Genomic DNA, 24,939 nt, shown 5'->3' on the forward strand with positions numbered 1-24,939 from the left:
ACGCACGCACGAACGCACGCACGCACGCACGAACGCACGCACGCACGCACACACACACAAACACACACACACACACACACACACACACACACACACACACACACACATGTGGGTGTGTGTGTGTGTGTGTGTGCGTGCGTGTGCGTGTGTGTTCTTGTCACCTTCTCTCAGGGTTACGTCTGCACCCTTTTGCTCTTCAATCAGCTCTAATGGATCCTCTGGCTCAGACTTAGCCAGGGCACTGATCGTGATACTCAAGATGTTCAAACACACAGGGCGGGGCTCGAGGCTGGATGTGCGTCGTGATGAGCTAAGAGGTACGACAACTGTCCTAACATTTTCTTCCTGTCTTTGTCCTTTGTTTCTTCTCTTGTGCTTCACCATTACAGTCCCTTAACGCTGAACCTCCTACATTAAACCTACAACAAATCAATGTTACACTGTCGAAACCAAAATCTGAAACCAAATCCCTAATGTGATGGACTTACAATAAAACATATCTTGATTTCTCTTTCGTCCAAACCTTAAGGCAAAGTTACTGCAATAATTGCATGACATAAACAGTATGTTCACATCTTCCCTCTGTGTCTTTGTGTCATGAACCCCCCACCCTTCACCACCACGAGGGCCCTTGTGTGCATGTGAATAGTTCACGTGGGTCCCATGCACCCTCCCTCCCTCAACGTCTTCATTCTAGTCCCCTGGGGCTAATGTGTGGTTTGGTGTGTGTGTGTGTGTGTGTGTGTGTGTGTGTGTGTGTGTGTGTGTGTGTGTGTGTGTGTGTGTGTGTGTGTGTGTGGTTTAGATGTTACATTATTCTCCCGACTGACTTTCTATGGGATGGGAAATTGACCGTCCATCCAGCCGCCCCTTTCTCGCTGTCTTTAGAAAAGAGAAGGGCTGAAGGGGGACATGATGTACGGGAGGACAGCCTTCATATGACAAGTCTGTATACATGTTCACATGCATCTGTTACAGTTGCTTTGGCTCAATTTTCAAAACAATATGCAACATTTCTTAATTTGGCCTTGAAATGTCACCTAGCACACAATTGAAAGCATCCGTATGTGAACTGTTTGCATGTTTATTACCACATTTTAACAATAAGATTTTCATAATTAAATTATTTTGTAAGGAAGTAACTGATTCCCATAAATAATATGTGTTCATTTTGTTAATCAAATATGTTGTATTATTGTTAATATGGTTAAAACAGTCTAGAGTTTACCTTTTTACAGTAAATCCTACATTAATACAACAATATTATAGTTGTAACTGCATCAATTCATCTTCTCTGTTCTGATTCAACCATAACATTTGGGTTTAAGAAATCAAGCAATTGACATTATAATAACGTGTAAGTTAGTGATCAATTGTACAATCACATTGTAAAAATGTAAAGCAATTTTTTGTGAACCCTAATTGACTTGACACTAACAGCTAACAAGATATTGCAACATTTTGACAGGTATCAAAAATAAATAAATTGTTTTACTTTGAAATTCCTCCACTGCCTGCTTCTGAAAATGTGAGTTACAGTATTTGGCAAGGCTAAGAGCGTAATATGAAACAAGGTGAAACTCTTGCAGAAATATATTTGACCAAATACATATCTGTAGCCCCTTATGAAATCGAACTTCTAATGCAAACGGTATTTTTTGTGTCTCATTCCCTGCATTAGCACCTAATGGCTCTCCACCAGTGGCGGTTCTACGGGGTGGCACGGGGTGGCAGCTGCCACCTCAGAAAAATGCCTTGCCACCCCAGCTGCCACCCCATTTGGCAGCTTTGTTTTGAAAGAAAAGTTGTGGCTCATCGGACATTTATGAGAGAAAATCTCTAATGTCCGAGTGCAAGTGAATGCAGCACAAGACGCGAGCCTTGTAACCCCTCCCCCCCCCCTGGCGCGAGCTTGGAAATATGATTGGCGGCGATTTCATTTGAACGGGAGGACAGCGCAAAACGAGAAGCATTTCGGATACAATTAGACAGAAGGAATGAGGTATTTGCGGTCAGGGTATGGCTGGGGTAGGCTACAGCCATACCAATAAATGGCTTAGCCCCACCATGAAAAATGATGTTAAAGTAAGCAAAATAAAGTCTGCCAACTCGTGCGGAGTAAATTGCACAGACAGCAGTTAGTAAGATTGATTTCAGTAGCCACTTGTCTGGAAATACCGAAGACTAGAAACGGTTTTGAAAACTTTTGTCACGTAGTGATCGTCTTCTCAATAGAACATCTTTGATAATGTCTTCTGGCCAATCAGAATCACGATAACGGCGTGGTGTTATGTTCTATTGAGAAGACGATCACTACGTGACAAAAGTTTTCAAAACCGTNTTACATTCATCTCCCTTCCTCTGCGCGCTTGGGACTCCCTGGCAGCACAGCAAACCAGGGGGGACGATATGCCAGGACAACACGGAGGAAAATGAATCTTATCTTGAATTTGAAACCTTCCTTCAACCTTCCTCTAAATATATCAAACATTAGGATGTGATGCTCATGGGACTACCATTCAAGTTTAGAAGTATACATATTTGTTTTAACAAATCAAAGCATACACAAGCGGCAAAATGCTCTTTAACCTAAGGCAACGTTAGCCTAATCTGTATATGTTACAGGTAAGATATCTTTCACCACATATGTATATTTCTGCTTTTTATTTCCAATTTGAGATTGTTTCTTTTCGATTGTTTAATTCTAGTCTTTTACTGTTGAAGGATTATTTGAGTTATTTGAAGTATTAATTACGTGTTATGGCAGGAAGTTCATCTGGTATATTATTTAATGTCCCTGTATATATTCGTGGGTGTTAAATTTGAAAGTACATTTTTACTGTGATTAAATAATAGAGACGCTTTTCATATATTCTGAACAAATGTCCCACTACTTAGTAATATAAATTAAACCCAATGTCTTTTTCTTCTACTTTTCATGTGTGTCAGAAGGGTGGTTTTATGACCTGACATCTGCTTTGCAGTTCCCAGCAAGGAAAGGGCCCTGCGGTCTCTAGCTTCCTCTGCTAATCTGCTAAAACCCGTATTGATTAGCCCAAAAGGGAGATGTGCCCGTATAGGCCAGTTAAGTCTTGTAGAATTAATGATTTATTCTACACTCCGCAGGCCTTGGACTTGGGTCAACCCGGCATAACAGATAAACGTCCTTTTGAGCTTCAATAAAATGTATTTCATTCTAGTACTGACTTTGGGGTGAAGGAAGTTCAGGGAAGCCATTAACGATAAGAACATTAACTCTGTTAGTTCATGATACGATGTTGTGTGTTGAGGTGTTTAGGGGAAGAGTATGTGTCCGTGAGTCCTCTGTCTGCCTCCGAATCATTGATTGGGGGATCTGCTGGAGGGCAGAGGGGCAGAAAACACCCACACACCACACACACACACACCACACAACACACAACACACCACACACACACACCACACACACACACACACCCAACACCACACACCACACAACACACACCCACACACACCACGCACACACACCAAAAACACACCAACACACCACCTTGAAGCAACGATGGAATTCAACAAACTTGATTACTACCTGGCGTCCGCCAGAAGGGAAACGACCAATGGAACATGCCAACTCCCTGTCTAGCTCGGCTCAAAGGAACTCTGTGTAAAATTTGTGATCATTTTGAAGATCGAGGGCCTCTTGTTTTTGACCTTGCGTTCCTGAGACGTGTCTCACCGGTGGTAGAACTGAGCCCGGAGTACTCTGCAGAGTGTTCGTGATTAGGAGAGTTGGGTGATGTAGTATTTATGTTTTACCATGAGGCAGATATTGTTTAAACCCCACCTACTATCCTGGCTGCTTTGAATTTTTCCTTCTTTTGCGAAACCCGCTCATATAGGAACGGCGCGGAGCAGAGATTCTGCCCAAGAAAGTCTAGTGTACAATGTCAATGCTTGGTCTTTGTGCTGCAAAGCCAAACATTCCCAAATTGGTATCAATAAAGTACTTTCTTATTTTATCTTAATCCTCAAATATTAGCAATTTAACTTTTTCAAATATTGACGGTAACTACATACACATCGATATGTGTATAAATATTGAAATCAACCTTTATTCACTCTTATTACCAAAAATCGTTAGTCTATCTCTGGTAATCATGCATTCAAATGTCCACCACGAACTTCCGGGGAACTATTGGTCTCCCTGACAGTGGACGATCAAGCATTTTGGACTTCCGTTGTCGTAACTCTTCTCTCTATTGGCGCTGGGTCCAGTAAGAGAACATTGTCATTAATTGCTCTGTTTTCGCTGTCTACCTTTCTCTTTTTTTGCGCACGCCATGTGAAATTACTCCGACTGTTTCTCGTTCTTTGTCTTGTCTTCTGTGTGTGTGTTTGAATCGTGCTGAGCCCAGTCTTCTCTGTGTTACCTGCACTGCCGTGAGACAGTGGTCCAACCGCATTTTTTTTCAATACCATGCTGCAGTGCCCAGCTCTCACTGTTTGTAATGTGAATAATGTATTTCTTTCATAATTTACTTTCTTTCCCTGGCTTTCATAAACGAATACTGACATCCCGGCGTTTGCTCTCCGAGTCTGGGGTTCGGGATGTGAGGACAGCGCTCGAGGAACACATACCGGAGGCTGCTTTACTTCATAAAGGGAATGGCGTCATTTAACAACAGGAGCTGAAACGCTTAATAACCTTCATTACGTGTTAAGAAGAACATAAGAAATGTTGACAAAGATTGAGGCTGTTCAACGAGCAGCGGAGCGCTGTGTGTAGAAGAGAGAGGAGAGGGAGAGAGGACGCTGAGCTGCACCAGCAGCGATCAGTGATACGGGCCATAGAGAGCTGCGGTGCGGCGGCGGGGCTTGGCCTCGCACCTGTACTCAACTCTTATTATTCGGACCGACAATTGTTATTGTGTACTTCGTGACCGGTTTTGCGCCAACCTGCACTGTGCTACACTTCCGCCTGCCCGTCTAACAGTACAGAACGGGCGTGAAGGGAGCAGAAAGGTTGAATATAGTGTATTTTGGTATATTCATTTAATGTCCCTATTAGAATGTGTTGTTAACTTTGTGTTTCTGCATTGAGTGAGTGACTTTCATGCCTAGCAGATACCCAGAGAAGAGGCCCCTGGGGTCTCTCTGTTTTATCAATTCCTTGCAATTAACATGGGAATTCCATAGAATTTTCCTTAGATATTATGCAGTTAAAGTCTTGTTAAATTAATGATTCATTTCTGAGACAGGGGTGGGGACCTTTTCCTCAAGGGCCATTTCATTTTTTCAACATCCTCCCGAGGCCGTCAAATTATTGACCTCTGTTAAAATACTAAAATTCAGCCATCATTGCGTTTCTTTCTGCTGCTGCAATGAAAAGGACCTTCTTAATCAGATACTAACCATGACTCGGCGTTATGCATTCATGTCCTATCTGGTGCTTTGACTTTTCTTCTTTTAAACAAATCATAGAGGACGCACGGAAGGCAGGGTTCTTGCCCCAACAAATTGGTGCCCCGACGTCGGTGAGTCATGATGTGGTGACGTGAGGACGTGGTTACGTACATGCGTGGGTTTTTTAGAGGCAAACACAAGCAGCCGCGGGACGGAAGTAGTCCGGAGAAGGATGCTAGAATATCTTGACAACGGAAAGGTGAGCAGCCAACTGTGATTATCAAACATCTGCTAATTGGCTATAGTAACCCAAATTTTAGAGTCGCAGAGATTTCCGGTGTCATAGTCGTTACGGTTGGTATGCAAAAAAATTTTCGTAGGTAGGAAGCTATATACATATAAAAGTGGAAGCACGAAGTTTTTAGCGTAGGGCTATTGGTCTCTAACGGCTGGAGGGTATAGAGTCCCTAGGCTTAGTGAAGGTATCGAGTCCTCACAAGCTATCTTCCTGGGGGAGGTGCGTTATAAGTCAGTGTAGGTGTTGGTTGCGGGTATATAGAGGTCCGCACGGAGCTAGCTGAAGGTGTAGTATTGAGTCTGCATCTAGACTAAATTAAATAACAGATCCGCGCTCATGGGGGCGGAGGTGCGTTTATAGTCTGTTGGTGTTAACTCCATTCTGTTGAAGAAATATTGGGATCTTAAAAGCTGCACCAGACAGTGAGGAGGATATATTTATGTGCACATTTTTGGATAATAGAATAATTATTGGACATGAAAAAGCCTTGTCAGATAAATGATAGGAGTCATAACTATTGAGGGAGTTTTGAACAAGAAAAGCATGAGTTAAGAGCTTACCGAGAACAGTGGGTTCAACAGAACAATTGAATAAAATGTAGCAGAAGTGTTAATGTTGAAAGAAGCCCCCCTTTCCTAAAAAGGCGAGAGCTACGCGGGGAGAGAGGGGGGGTGTCGGTATTTGTCTGTGGAGTCCTTCCCCCTCCCCCCTTTTTCCTCTCGGAGCAGCGCAGCCGGAGTGTGTCTGCTGTTTCTTTTATGCCTGAAGTTGGAGTGAAATACATAGACATTACAGATCAATGTGTGATTTTAGTGGTAGATATTATTGAAAAATAAGAACCATGATTGACTGGCCTGCGGTATTTAAACATAGTCTTTGAGAAACTGATTGATACCCTTTGCATTGCGTTGAGAATGTCATGTGTTGTCATGTAAACTTAAAAAAAACTTGTACTTAATTATACTTCAAGAGAAAACATTATATCTACATACGTACTTAGGGGGAAAGTAAAAGACGGTTTACTGAGTTATGAAGTACATTAAAGTTAAGGCTTCTATTCAAATTAATATAATAAGTGGTTTTTCCCTGAATAAGACATGGAAGAGGGGAGGAATTGTTAGCATGAAATACGAACTCACGGCGCAGAAATATATATATGTAATGTATTTTAGGATTGTTATAATTACAGTTACTCTCAGTTGCATTGGTTGTTTAATAGTAGATGGAAACTGAACGTAAACATCCACCCAGAATTGTGTTTTTAGAGGTTTATGAAGAAGGGGTAGAAAGTAAAAGAAGGTTTTTTGTAAGTTTGTCAGAGGAATCTGTTAATGTTTAAGCATGCAGAGGCCTGCACGAGGTTTTGCTCCAGCATCCACACGGTTTACCAAAGGGGTGATTTATGAGAAACTTGTGGCAGGGCCCGGCAGCTGCAGGGCGCAGTGAGGAACAGGAGAGAGACAGGCGAATAAGATGGTTTTGAGAAAGTGTAGAGAGGGGTAAGATGTATATAAAGTTAACTAATTTCTGGAAAAGTCATTTGTTTCGGAGTAACATAAAATAAGACATATAATTACTAGATATAAGAACAAACAGGCCTACCACTGGTTAACAATTAAGGTAGTAAGGACAGGAAGCTGTTCCGGATGATTTCTTTAGGTTTTGCTTTCAGTATGAGATTACATTTTGTGGAGGAACTTTTCCATAATAATTTCTTAAGTGTTCCAAAAATATGTTCATTGGACTGTAATCAGTTACTTGTTTTTCAAATATGCGGTGTGCAGTTAGTTTGTGTATTCCGTTACCACCGTAACCCTGTGTACAGAACTGTGATAATAATTTGAAAAGAATGATAGCAGTAGATAAAAGATGAATCTATTAGTGTGGTTAATTGAAGGGTCTTTGTTTTGCCTTTAACTGAACTGAGAGTAGATGAAGAATAGGAGACGTTTACTTAATGGGTTTACATTCACATGTGTTTCGCAGTCCTGACCTATAGACACTCGCTGTTTTTATTTTGTCACCCGTTGGAGGAGAGATTAAATGAGTTTTTCTCCAGTTACGTGATTTTTGTGATACAGGCAGCAGTTGGATTGTTGTGTCGAACCAACCTTCAAGCGGTCCTCTCCGAATTAGAGCAGTGTGTTCAACTCCGAGTCCCTCCCGGATGACTTGACTTCTACCTTATCCCTAAGGGCAGTGCGTGCGGTGCGTGCAGTGAGGTTCATGGTTGGTGAGGCACTGAGTCAGATTTACAAATATTATATTTTGACCTTAATCGAAATATTCGGTTATTTTCAAAAGCTTTTTTAGTCTGATGCTTCGATTCATTTTAAACAGACTGTTCAATAAAAGGATACCCAAAATCTAAATATTGGATTGTTCTTTCTTAGTAAGATCCCATTTTCATTACAATTGTGGTCTTACCTTGACTTGAAGATTAAGTCCATGCTCTCCTTCTGGACAACAATCTCTATTAGTTTGTTGTAAAAGTCCTGCTTATCTTCCTGTAATTTCAAAAGTCTAGTTTGTTGTTTGCGTCTCTTCTCTGCGTAGAATAACAGTAGCAACAAGAACCTGTGGGCTCACGTGCGCCCCCTTCAGTGCGGCAGAGGTTATGGCTGCCTCTCCTGCTGCTTTTTTCATTGCCGTTATATGATGAGACCAGCGAGCCTAAATATCATATATACGTTAAATAAGTTATTTAGAGACTATGGATGGCGAGGATATATTTAATAAAGGGATCTACAAACATTACATTGGTGTCATACAGTGAGATGGTAACAGGCATGAGCTTAGTGCCCGCTTTCCAGCCAGTTTCTGTGGGGTGACACATTCTGAGGTGAGGCAGATCTCATCTGTGCCTCACCTCACCCCACACTAACTGGCTTTAGCGCGCTCACAAAATAAGTGCCCGCGCTAAATTAGTGCCCGTGCTCCAGCAAGTTACTGTGGGCTTACGAGAGGCAGAGCTCGTCCCTGCCTCACTTCTCATCGCTACCCGTAGTTGTAGCGGAGCTCGGCAAATTTGCTGATTTTGACTTTAAAAAGCGATTGGAATCATACATAAATCACACTTACATCATAGATCAGTGGAGACATTTTATTATTATTACTATTTAGTTTTTTCTTTAGTTGTTTTTCCGTTACATTGGAGTATGACAGGTGAGGCTCTGCCTCCCCTGACTGCACGTCGCTGATATATACACACATACAAGCTCATCATCTTAAAAGTTTTGTATGCTCATCGAGTCATCCGTGAGCAGAGCATCAAGTTGGCATGCCTATTACAGCTGAATGCGGCGATTACCATCTTGTTCAGCAAAACGCCTCACAAACTTATTAAGATCAACAGCTTTAGTGCGTTTTGATTAAATGATGAGTACAGCTAAACTTGACAGTCTCTTCTCTGCCATTGTAGACCGCAAATACCTCATTCCTTCCGTCTACTTGGGTCCGAATGCTTCTCGTTTTGCGCCTTCCCCACGTTCAAATGAAATCGCTGCCAATCATATTTCCAAGCTTGCGCTAGGGCCGGGGGAGGGGTTACAAGACTCGCGGCTTGTGCTGCATTCACTTGCACTCGGACATTATTGATTTTCCCTCATAAATGTCCGATGAGCCACAACTTTTCTATCAAAACAAAGATGACAACTGGGGTGGCAGCTGGGGTGGCAAGGCTATTTTTTAGCCACCCTGGTAGATCCGCCCCTGGAGTAAAATCAAACATCACCTTTTATTTTGTTATGAGGCTGCATGTAACTTCCTCAGGAAGATCCACTGAGGAGATTCCTCTCCCAAGATGGACAGAAGTGCAATAAATGTCGAGTATGCAGAACAGACAAACATAATAACAGTATGTTGTACAATCCATGTCACAAAATGTGAATTAGAACATGCGAAAAAGATGGATCCAGAAGGTTGTCAAGCAGCTTCTAGATGTGGCCAGCATCAGACCTTGAGCCACATAACCTCCAAAATGTAAGCTGGAAAGAAGACAGGCTACTCAAACACAAAAAAAGCACACAAACATACAGGAAGATATAAAATATAGTTCACAAATAGGAGGTCAGCAGTGCAGAATAAATAGCAGTGTAGAAATGCAAAACTGTCACTCTGTAGTAGCTGCTTCAATACAGGTGCTAATGTAGACCTGTGAAACAACTGAACTGCAATATGTGTATAAGCCGGTGTTACCATTTATTTTAAGATAATGTATGGACTGTTTCTTGTAGGTCAAACAGGCAGCTGATGGTTGCTTGCTAGCAAATGGGGCTGTTTGACAAGTTGGCAGCATGGCTGGGGTTGAAGAAGGAGGTGAATGTTCTTTGTCTCGGTTTGGACAACAGTGGAAAAACCACCATCATCAACCAGCTGAAGCCCGCTAATGTAAGTCACTTTCTACACATTGCACCTTTAGGTAGCATTGGTGTATTTCTGATATAACTAAGGTATGCATGTTTCACTCAAAACAGATGGGTTAAGTACAGAGGTGTCAATCAAAACTGGTTTAGATTCTAATTCTTTATTCATATTTCATTCTGTTTTAATTGGGCCTGGTCCAACGTAACAGAGAGTCTGGTTTATCTTGATGACTGTTTTAAAACGGACAGATCTTTCTTGACACACCAGTTCTGAAAACTGCAAATGTGGCAAAGTCTGTTTTTTTTACAGATTTGTACTTACTTTTCTCAGTAATTAAACAGCCTTCTTTCATTTGTATCTTCCTCCTTTATCCTGCCCATCTCTCCCTGCCACTCATCTGGAGAATCAAAATCCACAACGTGATCTGACATTTTGTGACAATTCGTTTGAAACCGTTATACAGATGTACTGCTGTCACAGCTGAATGTTTACAGAGTTTTTTACGGCTTCAAACTTAGCTCAGCCTATTATAATCAAGGCGCGTAACTATCCATTTTATAATCATCTGTAAATGTATCTACAGAACACTTGTGATTTTTTGCAGGTTAATGGCTACCGGGAAATAGATGTTTCTAATGTATTCTCATTATTAATGTTTTTATTTCAAATATGCTGCGTTTGTTTTTCCAGGCCCAGGCACAAGACATCGTCCCAACTATTGGCTTCAGCATTGAGAAGTTTAAGACATCAAGGTAGCTGTTGATCATTAAACAACAATGTGTTGGTCTTTCAATTAAATTGGTCATCCAAGAAATGTTATGTCATCTTCTAATACTAGCAAATTTCTGAATTAAATAAATGAATATCAAATTGAAGAATTCCGATACATTATAATGTGTTTATTCAAACTATACAATGGCAATGAGCGTGTAAAAGCTTTCTCTCTTCTCTTCTTGTAGTCTGTCCTTCACAGTGTTTGACATGTCTGGTCAAGGCAGGTACAGAAACCTTTGGGAACACTACTACAAGTGAGTGTTCTTGCATTTAAAGAAACATAAAAACCAATTCTAGTTGCCGTTAGATGTTAATGTTGTAATTATTATGTTCTCTTTCTTTTCTCTTCTTTCTCAGGGAAGGCCAGGCTATCATATTTGTCATTGATAGTGTAGACAAACTGAGGATGGTAGTAGCCAAAGAAGAGCTGGATACATTACTAAACCACCCGGGTACGCTCATATGTTACAGTTTTTTTTAAATATCAACACGTTTTTATTTTGCCAACAACAGATATCTAATATTTACTACTCAAGTTGTCTAGATTTCACATTGTTCCTTACAAGTACAACAGAATGAAATGGCTGATTTATACCACTAACTTCCTCTCACTACAGATATTAAACACAGGAGGATTCCCATCCTGTTCTTTGCAAACAAGATGGATGTCAGGGACGCTCTGTCTTCTGTCAAGGTCTCACAGCTGCTGTGTTTGGCAAATATCAAGGACAAACCCTGGCACATCTGGTATGAACATACATGCAGTAGTGTTTCCATGCTAGTATCCAAAGATGTGAAAAAGCCCTGAAAGGATTTTTGTTTTTACTAATCGGACGTGTGGATTTGTTTCAGTGCCACTGATGCTCTGAAAGGAGAAGGTTTACAGGATGGAGTCGACTGGCTACAAGGTATGATGAGTGTGTGTGGTCGATTGTGATCTGCTGGCTGCTTATCCCACAGTGCAGTTTATTAGACATTTTAGGATACAACAAATGAATGCACAAGAGCTTGTTTCCATTGAGGTCCTTTGGGTGTAGTTGTATAGTGTTCCACTTCATCAACATGTGTTTTTCTTTCTATCACGTATAACGCTCGCATTCAAATCCTTCCATAGATCAAATCGTACAGTGAGTACTGGGTGTGTTGTAAGTGTGGTGGTATTTAGTATGTTAATGCATAGCTATAAAAGTGTATGTAAACCCCCTTACTTCCTTACCATGTTTAATGTGTTTCTATGACGTTAGTCTTAAAATAGCTGAGTGAGCAAATGTTTCATCTGGACCAGGGGTCGGCAACCCCAGTGGCACACTTATTCCTTAATAAGTGTGGAAAATATATTTTTTTGTATTTTCGGATCCTGAACGAGACCGCCACCAGGGCGCGTCTCCCCGTTACCTGCAGAAGGAAGCCATGCACGCAACGCAGCCCCGCTCTCTTTAACCCCAGGCGACTTTCTGCTGCTTTCCTCTGTGGTGCAGTGCTGATCGTTTCACCACAGAGGAAAGCACTTCACAAATTGCAGTACCCATAAGGAGCTGTACAAATGCCACAGTTTTTGCGTGGCTGTGTCTTTAGTTGAAAGCCCAGTGGTGATCTGCTCATCTCTTATCGAAATAACATGCTACACAGGGGCGGACTGGCCATGTGTGTTCTGGAGAATCACAGAACGGACGATCGTCCTTATATTATATGTGTTTGTTAAATTCGGCATCATGTAAGTTGCGCTGACAAGTCCACACACTGCTTCCCCGCAGCGAGGCTCCCCCCGCCCTCCTGTTGACAGTTCAGAGCCGAGCTCTTCACGTGTGGCGCCTTATAATGTGTCTCTTATCTCTGTGATTTAAAGTCAGTTTGGATTCATGGCATGTACAAGAAGTCCAATCACCCATAGAAATGTCTCCTCTAGTGTCATCCATTCCTCTGTTGGTGATCCACATGTTGTATGTTGGTTTCCTCCTTTATGAGAAACAGTGGTGCATAAATTACACAGTTTGGTTTTGTGGTTTTTACACAACTTGCTCTATATTTAGCTGTATTTAGCTATATATTCAGTGTTTTTCTTTCATTTCCAGATCAAATCAAAACAATGAGAACGTGAGGGAATGAAGATGGATGTGCTGGAAGAAGCAGCATTCCTCCAAGTCTTATGTGAAGATTGGTTGACTCTGTTTTCAGAGGTACCAAGGGACAGTGATGTTTTTAATTTGGTATTTAGATGGTAAAATAAAATCATTAAAGTATTACATGATTCTTCTGGTACTAGTAATGAAAGTACAAATGATACCACTGATAATGCCAAGTCAATGAGAAACATAGAAATTTAGACATAGACTTTAACACATTTTTTTGCGACGGACTCTTTTTTTCCCAGGCAAGCGTTTTGAGTTCAAGCTAATAATGTGTTTCTTAGCTTTAACTCTCTTTCTAAAGGGGGAGTTACATTTAAACAAAAGCATCTATTTATATTATCCCTTACACTCTTAATGTTGTTGTGTTCCAGGCCCAGAGGGAACATGATGAGCAACAACACATTATTTTTGATTGGTGCTGTCTTTATTTTAGGGAGCATGGATACCTGGAAAGTTTGTAAAAAATACATGGTTGGGTGTGTCATTTTAACTCTCCCATGTGTTCCACAAATGATATGTGCCAGATTACTGGAGGAGAAAGCATATGTTTTACAGCTGGTTGATTCAGATTCACACCACATTATACCATTTGCACGCTTCTCCACTGGCAAAAACCAATATTAGATATTTGTGGCCTGATGTGCTACAATCATATTCATTTCCACACAGCAGGGAATACATGCTCTGATTGAATGTCCACTAATTGAAATCAGGTGGCAGTCTCTGCCTGTCTCAAGCCTCCATGCATCAGATACAAAAAAACGTTTAGCAGTGATGTTAAGTATGCGCAATCTGTGTGTATGGGCTATTACATACAAAACAACCTGTAGGAAAGTTTTTAGCATTTGTTTCCAGCACTGAAATATGCCAAATGCTCCAATTTATGTTTGTATGTCTCTCAAGGCCTCTGTAGCTACATTATTACTTGTGTTTGAAGAATCACAGCATGTCAGTTAACAATCATTTACTTAACAGAAGAACATTTTTGTATTTCTTTTACAAATGCAAAAACTTGGATATTGGGTCAAATATAAAGCAAGAGTTACTATATCTTCCCTGCAGCTAATATATTCTTGCAGCTCTTCTGATGTTTGAATAATATTGCTCTCTTTGAAAATATATTTTTGTGCATTAAAAATTACATTTAATGTAGATTTGTTACTTGTGGTTGAGTGTACATGTATAGTAAACTTAGCTGTAAAAACTGATTGTTATGAAATGGATGTAAAGTGAATTAGTTTGCTTAAAAATCTGAACTTGTCTTTACAAAGTTATTTCAACCAGTGTTATTTTTTTACTTTGCCTTACTCTATTGCCCAAGAAAAAACCTAATAATATAATTTACTCATTCTACTCCAGTGATTCAAAGGCACACCACTAGAAAAAGGAAAATCATCTGCTCAGTCTGCACACAGTTTTTAATGCAATCCTTTGATCATCTGCTTTAGTCTCTGACTGAAAGCTTGCATTAAAAACAATTGCTGTACAGATCAGAGTGTGTGGTTGCTTTTAGCTTTTGTGCATCACCTCATCTGAACTTAATAGAAAAGAAGGGGTGTTACTGTTTCTGAGTAATGTCAGGGCAAAGAGTATCAACTGACCAACATCTACATTCAAATATTTTAAATAATAGTGTTTTATATCATATCCATATGCAACTTTATCATGTTCTTTAATTTATCTTCTGCAGAACTATTTTAATAACCACTATGTAGTCAGAAAAGACCAGCTTGATATCACCCATGGGTGTAGACACTGTAGAATGTATGACAAGAATGCATGGGGTGGATAGGATGAAAAAACTATTCCTTTACATTTTGTTTTAGTTTAGTTATTTAAGTCGTGAGTGAATGAAAAGAAAAATCATGGTTAGTCGGGGCCACCAACAGATCTACCAATCCTTCATATCAAGTACTTTATTTTAGTTTGAAGACAAGAAACACAAGCTGGAAAGTGTAGTTTTGTTGCTTTTTGAAATATATAACTGTATTGGGTTTATTTTGTAGGTAGACATAACCAATGGAAATGGATCTTCCTGTTACTTTAAGCCCACTCATATCAGTGTCTTCGTGTAGACCACTGGGGGACGCCCAAGTCCAAGATATTGAAATTGTGCTTGTAGGTGCTTTAAGGTCACCACATTGATTTTGTAATATATTGTCTATTTCTAACTAAGACATTTCAGAGTGAAGATTTACTTTCCAGGTTCATATCCTTAAGACACCATATGTTATCCATAACAAGGAGAGGAGTCCTGTGAGATCATGTTTCACATTCTCCTGACATCTAATTCAAAACGAAGACCCTGTGAGCACTAGTTCACTTTAGCATCAGATATGTTATAGATTGTTACTAAATGAGCTTTGTTGTTGATAACATTGTACGTGTTTATTTTTAAGAATAAATACTGTGTTAAATGAATATTGGTTCATGATTTGGAATCATGACTCATGCTATCTTCTCGTGCTTTCTGTCTCTCTCTCTCGTTCTATGTGCCTCTCTCATGAACATCTTGAGCGTGCCAGCAACAGCTGCTCATTAAACATTGAGTCCTCAGCCCTGTAGAATGTATTTGGTTAAACATAAACATTTGTCGGTTGTACAAGTGGATTACTTTTTAAAATTATTTGTAGTTATACATTGTGTTAATCCGTTAAAATAAAGAAGGAACCGTGTGTAGTTAGCATCATCAAGCCTCAAGCAGGTAGATACTCAGGTGTTTGGTTTGTGAAAGTGTCATGTTCATGTGGCAGCCATCTGTCAAATATTCAGTTAGAAAGCTGTCCAGCTGTCTTCCGGATGTTTTCGATGTTGGCATCAGTATCAGACTGAATCAGATGTCAAACTTAATCACAGTCAAGTTAACAGTATTGCGATTGCTTAACTTTATTTGTGGCAAACTGATCAAAGATTGAATTAGAAGTTATATGGCCCATGTTATTAATAGAAAAAACTTCAGAAATAAAAAATGTATTAGAAAATGAAATTACCCACAAATGAACGATTACAATGTGAAATTAATGAAAATGTATCAAAAAAATAATTAGCGTATATTTCACATCTCACAAGACTTCACGATGCAGTCCTACCAACCGATACAATTAAGCACAATTTAAATGTTGTCCAACAATATAAACCTTCAAATACAGAATATTGGCCATGTGTCCTTGGTGCTCAAACGGTGCGCTGTGTGTTTCTACAGGTCAAAAATAACCTCGTAAGTCTTTCCCTTTATGAGCTGAGACCTCAGACCTCTTTAGCAAAGAACTACTTCCTTTACACCGTCCTCATATCTGTGTGTGTGTGTGTGTGTGTGTGTGTGTGTGTGTGTGTGTGTGTGTGTGCGTGCGTGCGTGCGTGCGTGCGTGCGTGCGTGCGTGCGTGTGTGTGTGTAGGTTAGCTTCTTCTTTTAAAGTCAGACTGTATCATTAAATCTCTCTTGCAGCTCTTCAGGATCCATCCTAATTGGATGTCTGTCAGTTTTGACAAGAGTAGCCGAGATTAAACGATTTAAGGCAGAGGCGGCCATTAAGTAGACGCAGTTGCTTGATATATCCAGAAGAGAAAGTGGCAGGCATACATACTGTAGAACACCCAAATGGTTTCTAATTGCTCAAAGATGTGGAGCATTTTATTCAAATAATTATTCCACTTTGGGCCCAAGTTTCGAGGTTAACAAGCATGGGTGAGATCGAATTCTTGATGAGCGTTAAATTAAAGCACTTTTTTGCGTTCGTCATCCGCACCAATACTCTGCTCCTGTTGAGCAAACTTAATTGCGGTTGTAAGGTAAAATGCCAGCTGTATAGATGGTGACAGCTGATAAAAGGCCACATGAAGTATGGCTGCGCAATTAGGGCCGTTACGCGTCCGGTCCGGAGGAACAGGAGCCACTGGAAGCATATACTTCAAGCACATAAAGATAATAAAATAAAACGGTGATAATAAAATACATATTAAGCTATTTAGAGGTACAAAAATAGTAATACAAAAAACAAACAACAATCCACATTGAGTGAAGGAATCTCTCCCACGTCCTCGGCCAGTACACTCTGACGTGTTTCCATGCAAGGTACTTAATAAGAACGACGTTTGGTTCCTCTGACGTGTGTATCATCCCGCTGACGGCACATGCCCCCTTATAAGCCTCAGTAAGTCACCCTGAGACCTCCACCAACGTTTCATTTCACTGTTCCTCGCGGTGCAAAGGGGGAAACAAGGCTCTTAAAAACATCCAACTGTTCTGCTCTCTTTTTTCAGACTCAGGTGCCCCAACACATGACTTTAGAAATACTTAAGGTAAGTTCTGCATGTGTTTTCTAAGCTTTGGTAATCTGTTTGACTGCGTTTATCATATTTTAGAGTATGATACAAAAATTATTTGTGCAGGACCAAAGTGCAGATCTTCATGTTGAGGGTCATTATCCACAATATCATTTGGATAAGGCTATTTTGAACCTATGGGTGTTTATATTTTAATCGTGAATGCTGTGCGTAATTGGAATTGTACGTGCAAGTGTCCGGATAGAAGGACAAACAACGAAAAGAGAAAAAGGGTTTGATCAAAATGCGCAGCTAGAAGACAAACAGATTATTTTCAAAAATGTTCACATATTTGTTTGATTATTTTCTTAAAAATGTATATAGGAAATAACATTTAGGCATATTTGTGTGAATTAAAGGGAATGTATTTTAACTTAATTTTTCTTTGTTTGAAGGAATATAAATAGATTCATAGAGCCGCCAGGTTTGTTTTTTATACATTTTCACGTTACTTTTCTGAAAATGAAGAGTGAGATTCGACGCAAATAACCTGTTCTGAGTTTGGAGAGACATAGCTTTCATGTCCAATCGACCGCATTGAATCCATTAAATCAGCTAATTAAACATTTGTGGTGGCTAATTTTATTACAGCATTCCCGTTCAACAAGTCAATGCAGTTTTGAACATCTGATCCAACTACAACCAGCTGAAAATCTAAAATGTATCTTTATATTAAAAGAACCGAAAACTAAAAATGGTTCAGAAGCTTAATCCCAATGTATTGTTCTATTTTATTATTATTTTACTTACCTATGATACTTTGTTATCCGTGTGGCAGCAGGTCTCCATGCCCTCCCGTTCCTAGCGGCATACCGGTGCGATAATGACCATCCATGTAGAGGGGCTTGTGGCTATCGCGATCTTCTATCTACTGATCCTGGTTGTGGGCATCTGGGCGGCATGGAAGAACAAACACTCCGGGGAGGCGGAGGGGACCAACCGCAGCGAGACCATCATGGTGGGAGGGAGAGACATCGGATTATTTGTCGGTGGATTTACCATGACAGGTACAGTTAGTATGTAATGCTCAATAAAACTGTGATTTTATTAGCGATGTTTCTTTAAAAAAGGCTTTAAAGTTTATGTTGTGGCAAACTCACAACAGGAAATAATGAAACAGAGAGGAATACAAAAAACACAAACACAGATATAGTTGATCAATTATCATTTCGTTGTACAACAATCAATAATAATGAGGAAAATATTACCTTTGCTCTCAAGCAGTGATAGTAATGCTCCAACAAAGTAGAAGTTTCACACAGCATATATAGGTTTCTAAATGACACGAACATTTCCCCTGCATGTTTAGCACACGAACATCATGTTTTCCATATGGACGCACCAACATCAGAGCAACATGTATGTTGCAGATGTCGAAAGGCCATTGTCTCATGACGTCTTTAGGAGTCTTGCAGGATATGAATTTCCCAATTAACAAAACATATCCTACGTTTGCACATGAATGCATACACTTTTCTTTACATGAACTAACACACGAACCTCTATAATGATGAATCTAATCAGCCTCTTTATACTTCCTCCCACATTGGGTCAGTTTTACTTAACGTGGGTACATCTGCTGATAATTGCAAAGACCATTGATAATTAGCAAAGAGACTTATGGGCCTCTTCTAAATCTGGAAACTGTAATTCAATAACATACAGTCATTATAGTTATATTGAGAAGGTCCAAGACTTGACATAACATTTGCACTGTAAACTCTGTAGACAAGTGTATTCTTTCCTTTTTTTGTACGAGTAAATAATCAGATGTTTTTTGCTGAACAGAGTTGTTTGAGTATTTTTGTTTTATTTAAAGGTGGGTAGGTAATTTTGGAGAAACCAGCTCGAGTGCGCTAGAATTTGAAAATACACAGCCGGAAAAAATCTGCCACTTCCCTACAGAGCCCCTCCTCCAACACACACGGATGACATTTTTTTATGGATTTTTTGTCAAAGCACTTAAGATATTCATTGCTATCGGGATGTTAAGAGTATTCCATGGATTATAACAAAAAGTGTATCTCGAGCCGGTTTCTCAAACTTACCTACCCCACCTTTAAATAAATTGCAAATAAACTCTGTAAGACTCTGTCATACATTTTGTAAGAGCTTCTCAGATGTCTCTACTCAGGACTACTAAAATGGACAAGTTAAATGTTATTTTAAATCTGCGTTTTCTCCACTGACATGTTTCTTGTGTACGATTTTCCAGCGACCTGGGTTGGAGGAGGATATATAAATGGCACAGCTGAATATGTGTATCTACCTGATTATGGCTTGGCTTGGGCACAAGCTCCCTTTGGATATGCCCTCAGCCTTGTTGTGGGTGAGTTGTTAAATCACTATAAAAACACATGTTTAATATTACTTGTGTTCAGGCGTATAACAATAGATTTGTGTTAGTTGTTTCTACGTTAACTTACCTAGTGACTACTGTACATACCTGATTGAAATTATTGAGGTGCTATACTGTAAAACCGTCACATTCATCCTTATAAGAGGGCTAACTCTAACTCCCCTTGTTAAATCCTAAACCTGGTGTTCACTGTAGATTATCAGCTTCTTTTTTGTTTCATTATTAGTTTTGACAATTTTTAACAGATGAATTAAAAGAAACTTTGCAAAATTAATCCATTTGAATATACATGAGGGCAAACTTGAGTACAAGAGGCAGTTTAATCTAGACTTAGTTATGGCCTGTGGATGGCTGGTACCTTCTAATGTGTCCACTCTTTGTCTCAGGTGGCCTTTTTTTTGCTAAGCCCATGCGCTCAAGAGGTTACGTCACCATGTTGGACCCCTTCCAGCAGATATATGGGAAACGTATGGGTGGACTCCTCTTCATACCTGCACTCATGGGAGAGATCTTCTGGTCTGCTGCCATCTTATCTGCCCTTGGTAAGTTTCTGTCAACAATAAAAAAAAGAAATTACAGTGGGATCATATGATTAAAGTGAGTGTTGTGTTGCAGTGACCATAATACCCGTTTGCTCATGACCATAGGTGCCACTCTGAGTGTCATTGTGGACATCAACATCAAGATGTCAGTGGTTATCTCAGCTCTCATTGCAATCTTTTACACCCTGGTTGGAGGACTTTACTCTGTGGCCTACACTGACGTGGTGCAGCTCATCTGTATCTTTATCGGCCTGGTAGGTTTATGTTGAGCAGTAGTAAGAGTATTGATTGCCAATAGTGTCATTAGATTTGGTTCTTGAGTAGATTTGTTACATTTCTTGCACAACATATACTTTGACCTTGACCTTAAACATGCTAAAACATTCAAACTAATTTTCACATATGAAAGGTGCAAAGTGTGACAAAAATGAATTTGTGACAAATTCTCCTGAAGTTATTTTACCATTTTGCTTATAGGTATTTGGTGTTTATTGCTGTGCTTGTTTCTGGTTGTCTGCAGTGGATCAGTGTCCCTTTTGCTTTGACCAACCCCGCGGTGTCAGACATCACCGTTACTGCGGTGAAGCAGGTGTACCAGTCTCCTTGGAGAGGCAGCATCGGCAAGAACGACACCTGGGTCTGGATCGACAACTTCTGCCTCCTGGTACAGTCACCAGTTATTCACCTCTCAATTGTATAACCATTAATTGGTCTACTTACTAACTAACTAAATACCATCAAGTTGAGTAGACAGTCAGAGAATGAATCAGTCATTAAAAATTGAATATACTCCAGCTCTTTTCAAAATCAGTGGTTTCTTATGAAGAGGAATTGCATGCCCTCCTGTTAAATGTGTTTTACAAAGTGTTTACTTTCCAGATTAAGAGTCTAAGGCTAAGTCCCAGTGAGGCACATTTGTGAGTTTGGGCTATAAAGCCAAAAGAGAACTAAAGTTATGCGAGTGTTATTCACTGGTCTCTAAATGTGCTACAGATGCTTGGAGGAATACCCTGGCAGGTGTATTTCCAGAGGGTCCTGTCGGCCTCCTCGGCCACCTACGCCCAGGTCCTCTCCTTCCTGGCTGCTTTCGGGTGCCTGGTCATGGCCGTGCCCTCCGTTCTCATCGGGGCCATTGGGGCCTCCACAGGTTAGAGAGCACACAGTCTGTGTTTGTGGTTGTTTTGGGGGGGGGATGCTCTGGGTGGGTACATGTTGCCCTTAGATCTAAAAAGAGCCTGGTAAATAGCAGCTGGTGCACCTCATCCATAATGAAGCAAGAATCCATTTAATAACCACACTGGCTGTGTAAATATTACATTAGAGGGAGGCAAGGGACCAAATTAGTGGTTTGATCTCCAGATTTCCAGGCGTAGGATTCCTCAGTGAACACCAGGATATACAACTTTATTTTGTCTCGTTTTATCATGAAATTAATAATCACAAGCAAACATTACAGAATCAAAATGACACAGGTTCAACATTGCTTGAACAAGTTCAACATTGCTTATATGTATTTCCAGTAAACAGTTGTTTACTTGAGATTGATACTATTCTAAAACTGATTTCATGAGCATTAACATTGAAAAAAACTAAGTGAAAAATAAATATTGCAATGCTAATAGTTGTGCATGTTTTGTAGCAATTGTATGTTTTACAATATGATGAGTAATCTAAGGCTTACATTGTATTTTACATAATAGTTAATAGAATTTCCGAAAAATTGGAGAAGTTGGTTTCTCTGGAGGCGAGATTAATATTATCTCACAGTACATGTATACTAGGCACACTGGATATGTCATGTGATCTTTCTGTTGCTCAGACTGGAACCAGACGAGTTATGGGGCCATCGCTCCTAAAGATAGGGACCAAGCCGACATGATTCTACCCATCGTGCTCCAACATCTTTGCCCTCCATTCGTCTCTTTCTTCGGACTTGGTGCAGTGTCTGCAGCTGTCATGTCCTCCGCAGACTCATCCATCCTTTCAGCAAGCTCCATGTTTGCCAGGAACATCTACCAACTTGCTTTCAGACAGTCCGTAAGTACCTGTGTTTGCCCTGAAGTTATCTGAAGTTTTCTGTCAGAGTTTATACAGAACCCATGTTTCTTTGACTGTCCTGCACATGTCACAATCCTCTCTTCACTCTTCTCTACCTCCTTAGGCGTCTGACCGTGAGATCGTATGGGTGATGCGCATTACTATCTTTGTATTCGGTGGCCTCGCTACATTGATGGCACTTGTGACCGGGACAGTTTACGGGCTGTGGTACCTGAGCTCAGATCTGGTTTACGTCATCATCTTCCCCCAGCTGATCAGCGTGCTCTTTATCAAAGGCACCAACACGTACGGCTCTGTGGCTGCCTACCTGTTTGGCATGCTGCTGCGTATAGGTGGAGGTGAGCCCTACCTGCGGATGCCCCCTTTCATTTATTACCCTGGATGGACCACTGAGCAGAGGATACACCACATGACTGGAGAGATGGAGGATGTGGTTGTCCAGAAGTTCCCCTTTAAGACCGTCTCCATGTTGGCCTCCTTTCTGGGTAACGTTGCTGTCTCCTACCTGGCAAAGTACCTGTTTGAGAGCGGCAAGATTTCACACAAATACGACTTCCTGGATGCAGTGGTGTCCAAGCACAGTGGAGAGATTATGGATAAGACGACGCTTGTGACCCGTGGAAACAACATTGGGCTGTCTGAGATGGCGCCCGTCAAACCGCGGCTGAGCGTGACCTTGGCGGCGGCCTTCAAACGGCGAGACACACTGGCGGCTGAAACAGTGGAGGAGGAGGATGAGTCCAGCCCTGATTCCTCCCACCATGATGAATAATGACAATCTCAGGATGTTATTTAAAAAAGAAAAAAACTTGAGAGTGAACTGTCAGAGAACTGGTTACTCTGTCTGACCTTCCAAAAAGAAAAAGGACGAGCAAACATCCGCCCTTGGGACTACAGAAGTACCACAACCAGCATGTGGTGATACCAGCCACATGGCGGATGTATAAAGTAGCAGCCTGCTAATGTCAGGACATGAAGTTCTCTTTCTGTGAAATACATCAAGCATTCACTCATATAGTACTTAGATAGTAGGGTGTACAGCATCCGTTTTTATTGGTCTATTTAAAGAAAACTGTCTTAATTTAAATTATTTTCTTCCTTATTTATCACTAAGAAAAAAGCAGATCAAACTGGAGGAGACGTGAGTGCAGATAGAGATGCTGCATGCAGTTTCTACAGAGGAGAAGTAGTGCAATATTTGATGAGGTAGGAAATGGCAAGTATTTAACAAGAAGCAAGTGATGGCACAAGCATAGTTGGAAGGTGGAGGGTTTACTGTATGTACCACATCAATAAAAGCAATAACACATACACATAGTTTGAACGCCTGTTCAAAATAGGATTGTGAGAGTGGAAGTAAAAAAGGAAAAGGAAAACAAAAGTTAGAAAAACCGGATTGTATAGCTTTAATGTCATATCAAGCCACTGAAATTATGTTATGTGCAGCAAAGATTTGTATTAATGAAATGATTGTGTTTTGATTCGGGAATCAACTCACACGTAAATATTAACCAACACCCTCAACTCATTAAGTTTGATACAGTTTTGACAGGCTTATTCACAAAAACTGGTAAACACACGATGACTGTGAATCAGAAAAGAAACAATCATTGTATTAAGCTAAGTAGAAAATATACAAGTAGTAAGAGTAGTTGACTTGAAGCATTAGCTGATATTCTCTTTAATGTCAGGTGTAGATTTTATTCATAACTATCAGTGTAAATTAGTGTTTAAAATGATCTTATATTAAGCTGCCTTAATGAAGCTCGTAAAAACAGAACATTGAATTCCCACAGTTCTGACTGGACTCTGGCTCTGAACAAAGACTTGAATATGAATGTAACCTCTAAGATAAGATAAGATGGTACTTTATTGATCCCAATTTGGAAAATTGTTTTTGTTGCAGCAGCATAAAAAGATCTCAATATATCGAGTAGTGAACTTCTACTGCTGTTTGTGTATGTTTTGTTTGTGATTTTGCAAAGTCAAGCAGTAGCTATTGTAAACAATGTGGCGGCAGGTCCTGCTTCACGTATATATTCAGCAGTGTACAGAATATTTCCACTGTTAAGTGTATGTTTGTATAAATATGGAGAATAATACATACATAGATAACAAATGATGCTGTTTAAAAATGTTCATATAAGATAGAAAGGATGCTGTCTAAATGTTTATTTATTTTTGATGTCATAAAAGATGAAACAATAAAAAAAGAACAAAAATATTTCAGGAAAATATATAAATTCTACTTTTGGAAGATAAAATTGGTATGACACATTTCTTCTGAATACTGGAGTCATTATGTTAACTATTTTATTTTTAAATTAAATTATTATTAATTAAAATGATGTTTCTTAGCTGTTTATTGGTGGTGATGCTGAAACATGAAAAACATCGCGGACGAGAATGTGAGGCATGGGATGACTTTGAACAAAGCTATGTTGACTTGTGTTTAACCAATCATTTTACTGTTGGATTGTCGTATGTTTTTAAACTTAACTTTAAAGTTACAATTATCTTGAGAGAAAGAGCAATTATCAGATTTTGCTGTCCTAGTCTGTAATTATTTTGTGACCCCTCAGATTTATTTTACGGCCCTGTTAGAGGGTCCTTGTTTAAAAGGGATATATTTTTCCATATTTTATTGTTAAGCTTAAAATATTGTATCTCAAGCTTCAGACTTTCATCTGTCTGTTATTGTAAAACATG

At 39.9% G+C, this 24,939-nt stretch overlaps 3 protein-coding genes across 4 annotated transcripts in view; 2 read left to right on the forward strand and 1 right to left on the reverse strand.

The window, feature by feature from the left end:
- The window catches only part of LOC104965366 (LIM domain only protein 7-like), a 25,008-nt gene extending 20,393 nt beyond the window's left edge, over nt 1–4,615 (reverse strand). Inside the window, exon 1 of the mRNA XM_010794322.1 lies at nt 4,553–4,615. Within this exon, the coding sequence (XP_010792624.1) occupies nt 4,553–4,615 (63 nt within the window). The remainder of the gene's footprint in view (nt 1–4,552) is intronic.
- Nucleotides 4,616–9,913: 5,298 nt separating this feature from the next.
- On the forward strand, nt 9,914–15,369 carry arl6 (ARF like GTPase 6). Its single transcript, XM_010793760.1, has 7 exons — nt 9,914–10,069; nt 10,736–10,797; nt 11,005–11,073; nt 11,177–11,271; nt 11,437–11,566; nt 11,672–11,727; nt 12,892–15,369. The coding sequence occupies exons 1-7, from the start codon at nt 9,950–9,952 to the stop codon at nt 12,915–12,917; spliced, it is 558 nt and encodes a 185-aa protein (XP_010792062.1). The 5' UTR covers nt 9,914–9,949; the 3' UTR covers nt 12,918–15,369.
- A 1,795-nt stretch (nt 15,370–17,164) lies between these two features.
- On the forward strand, nt 17,165–24,516 carry LOC104964870 (high-affinity choline transporter 1-like). 2 transcript variants are annotated; one of them, XM_010793761.1, is made up of 9 exons: nt 17,165–17,247; nt 18,053–18,278; nt 19,487–19,600; nt 20,017–20,172; nt 20,278–20,426; nt 20,693–20,836; nt 21,166–21,319; nt 21,992–22,209; nt 22,334–24,516. In XM_010793761.1, exons 2-9 carry the CDS (start codon nt 18,095–18,097, stop codon nt 23,000–23,002), a joined length of 1,788 nt encoding a protein of 595 aa, XP_010792063.1. In that variant the 5' UTR covers nt 17,165–17,247; nt 18,053–18,094; the 3' UTR covers nt 23,003–24,516. The 2 variants fall into 2 exon arrangements, with proteins under 2 accessions (XP_010792063.1, XP_010792064.1); XM_010793762.1 differs by having other exon boundaries at nt 17,167–17,247; nt 18,050–18,278.
- The last annotated feature ends 423 nt before the right edge of the window (nt 24,517–24,939 follow it).

This window comes from Notothenia coriiceps, unplaced genomic scaffold (genome assembly GCF_000735185.1).
Source record: "Notothenia coriiceps isolate Sejong01 unplaced genomic scaffold, NC01 NC01_scaffold00037244, whole genome shotgun sequence".
In the NCBI taxonomy this organism is placed as follows: Eukaryota; Metazoa; Chordata; class Actinopteri; order Perciformes; family Nototheniidae; genus Notothenia; species Notothenia coriiceps.

What these genes read in the sequence shown, in the direction of transcription:
- arl6 (XM_010793760.1), top strand. Translation starts at nt 9,950, where the DNA reads ATGGGGCTGTTTGACAAGTTGGCAGCATGGCTGGGGTTGAAGAAGGAG. An exon ending in GAGAAGTTTAAGACATCAAG is followed by an intron (nt 10,798 to 11,004) that starts GTAGCTGTTGAT and finishes CTCTTCTTGTAG; the next exon opens with TCTGTCCTTCACAGTGTTTG. An exon ending in TACATTACTAAACCACCCGG is followed by an intron (nt 11,272 to 11,436) that starts GTACGCTCATAT and finishes CTCTCACTACAG; the next exon opens with ATATTAAACACAGGAGGATT.
- LOC104964870 (XM_010793761.1), top strand. Translation starts at nt 18,095, where the DNA reads ATGACCATCCATGTAGAGGGGCTTGTGGCTATCGCGATCTTCTATCTA. An exon ending in TCTGTATCTTTATCGGCCTG is followed by an intron (nt 20,427 to 20,692) that starts GTAGGTTTATGT and finishes GGTTGTCTGCAG; the next exon opens with TGGATCAGTGTCCCTTTTGC. An exon ending in TCGACAACTTCTGCCTCCTG is followed by an intron (nt 20,837 to 21,165) that starts GTACAGTCACCA and finishes AATGTGCTACAG; the next exon opens with ATGCTTGGAGGAATACCCTG.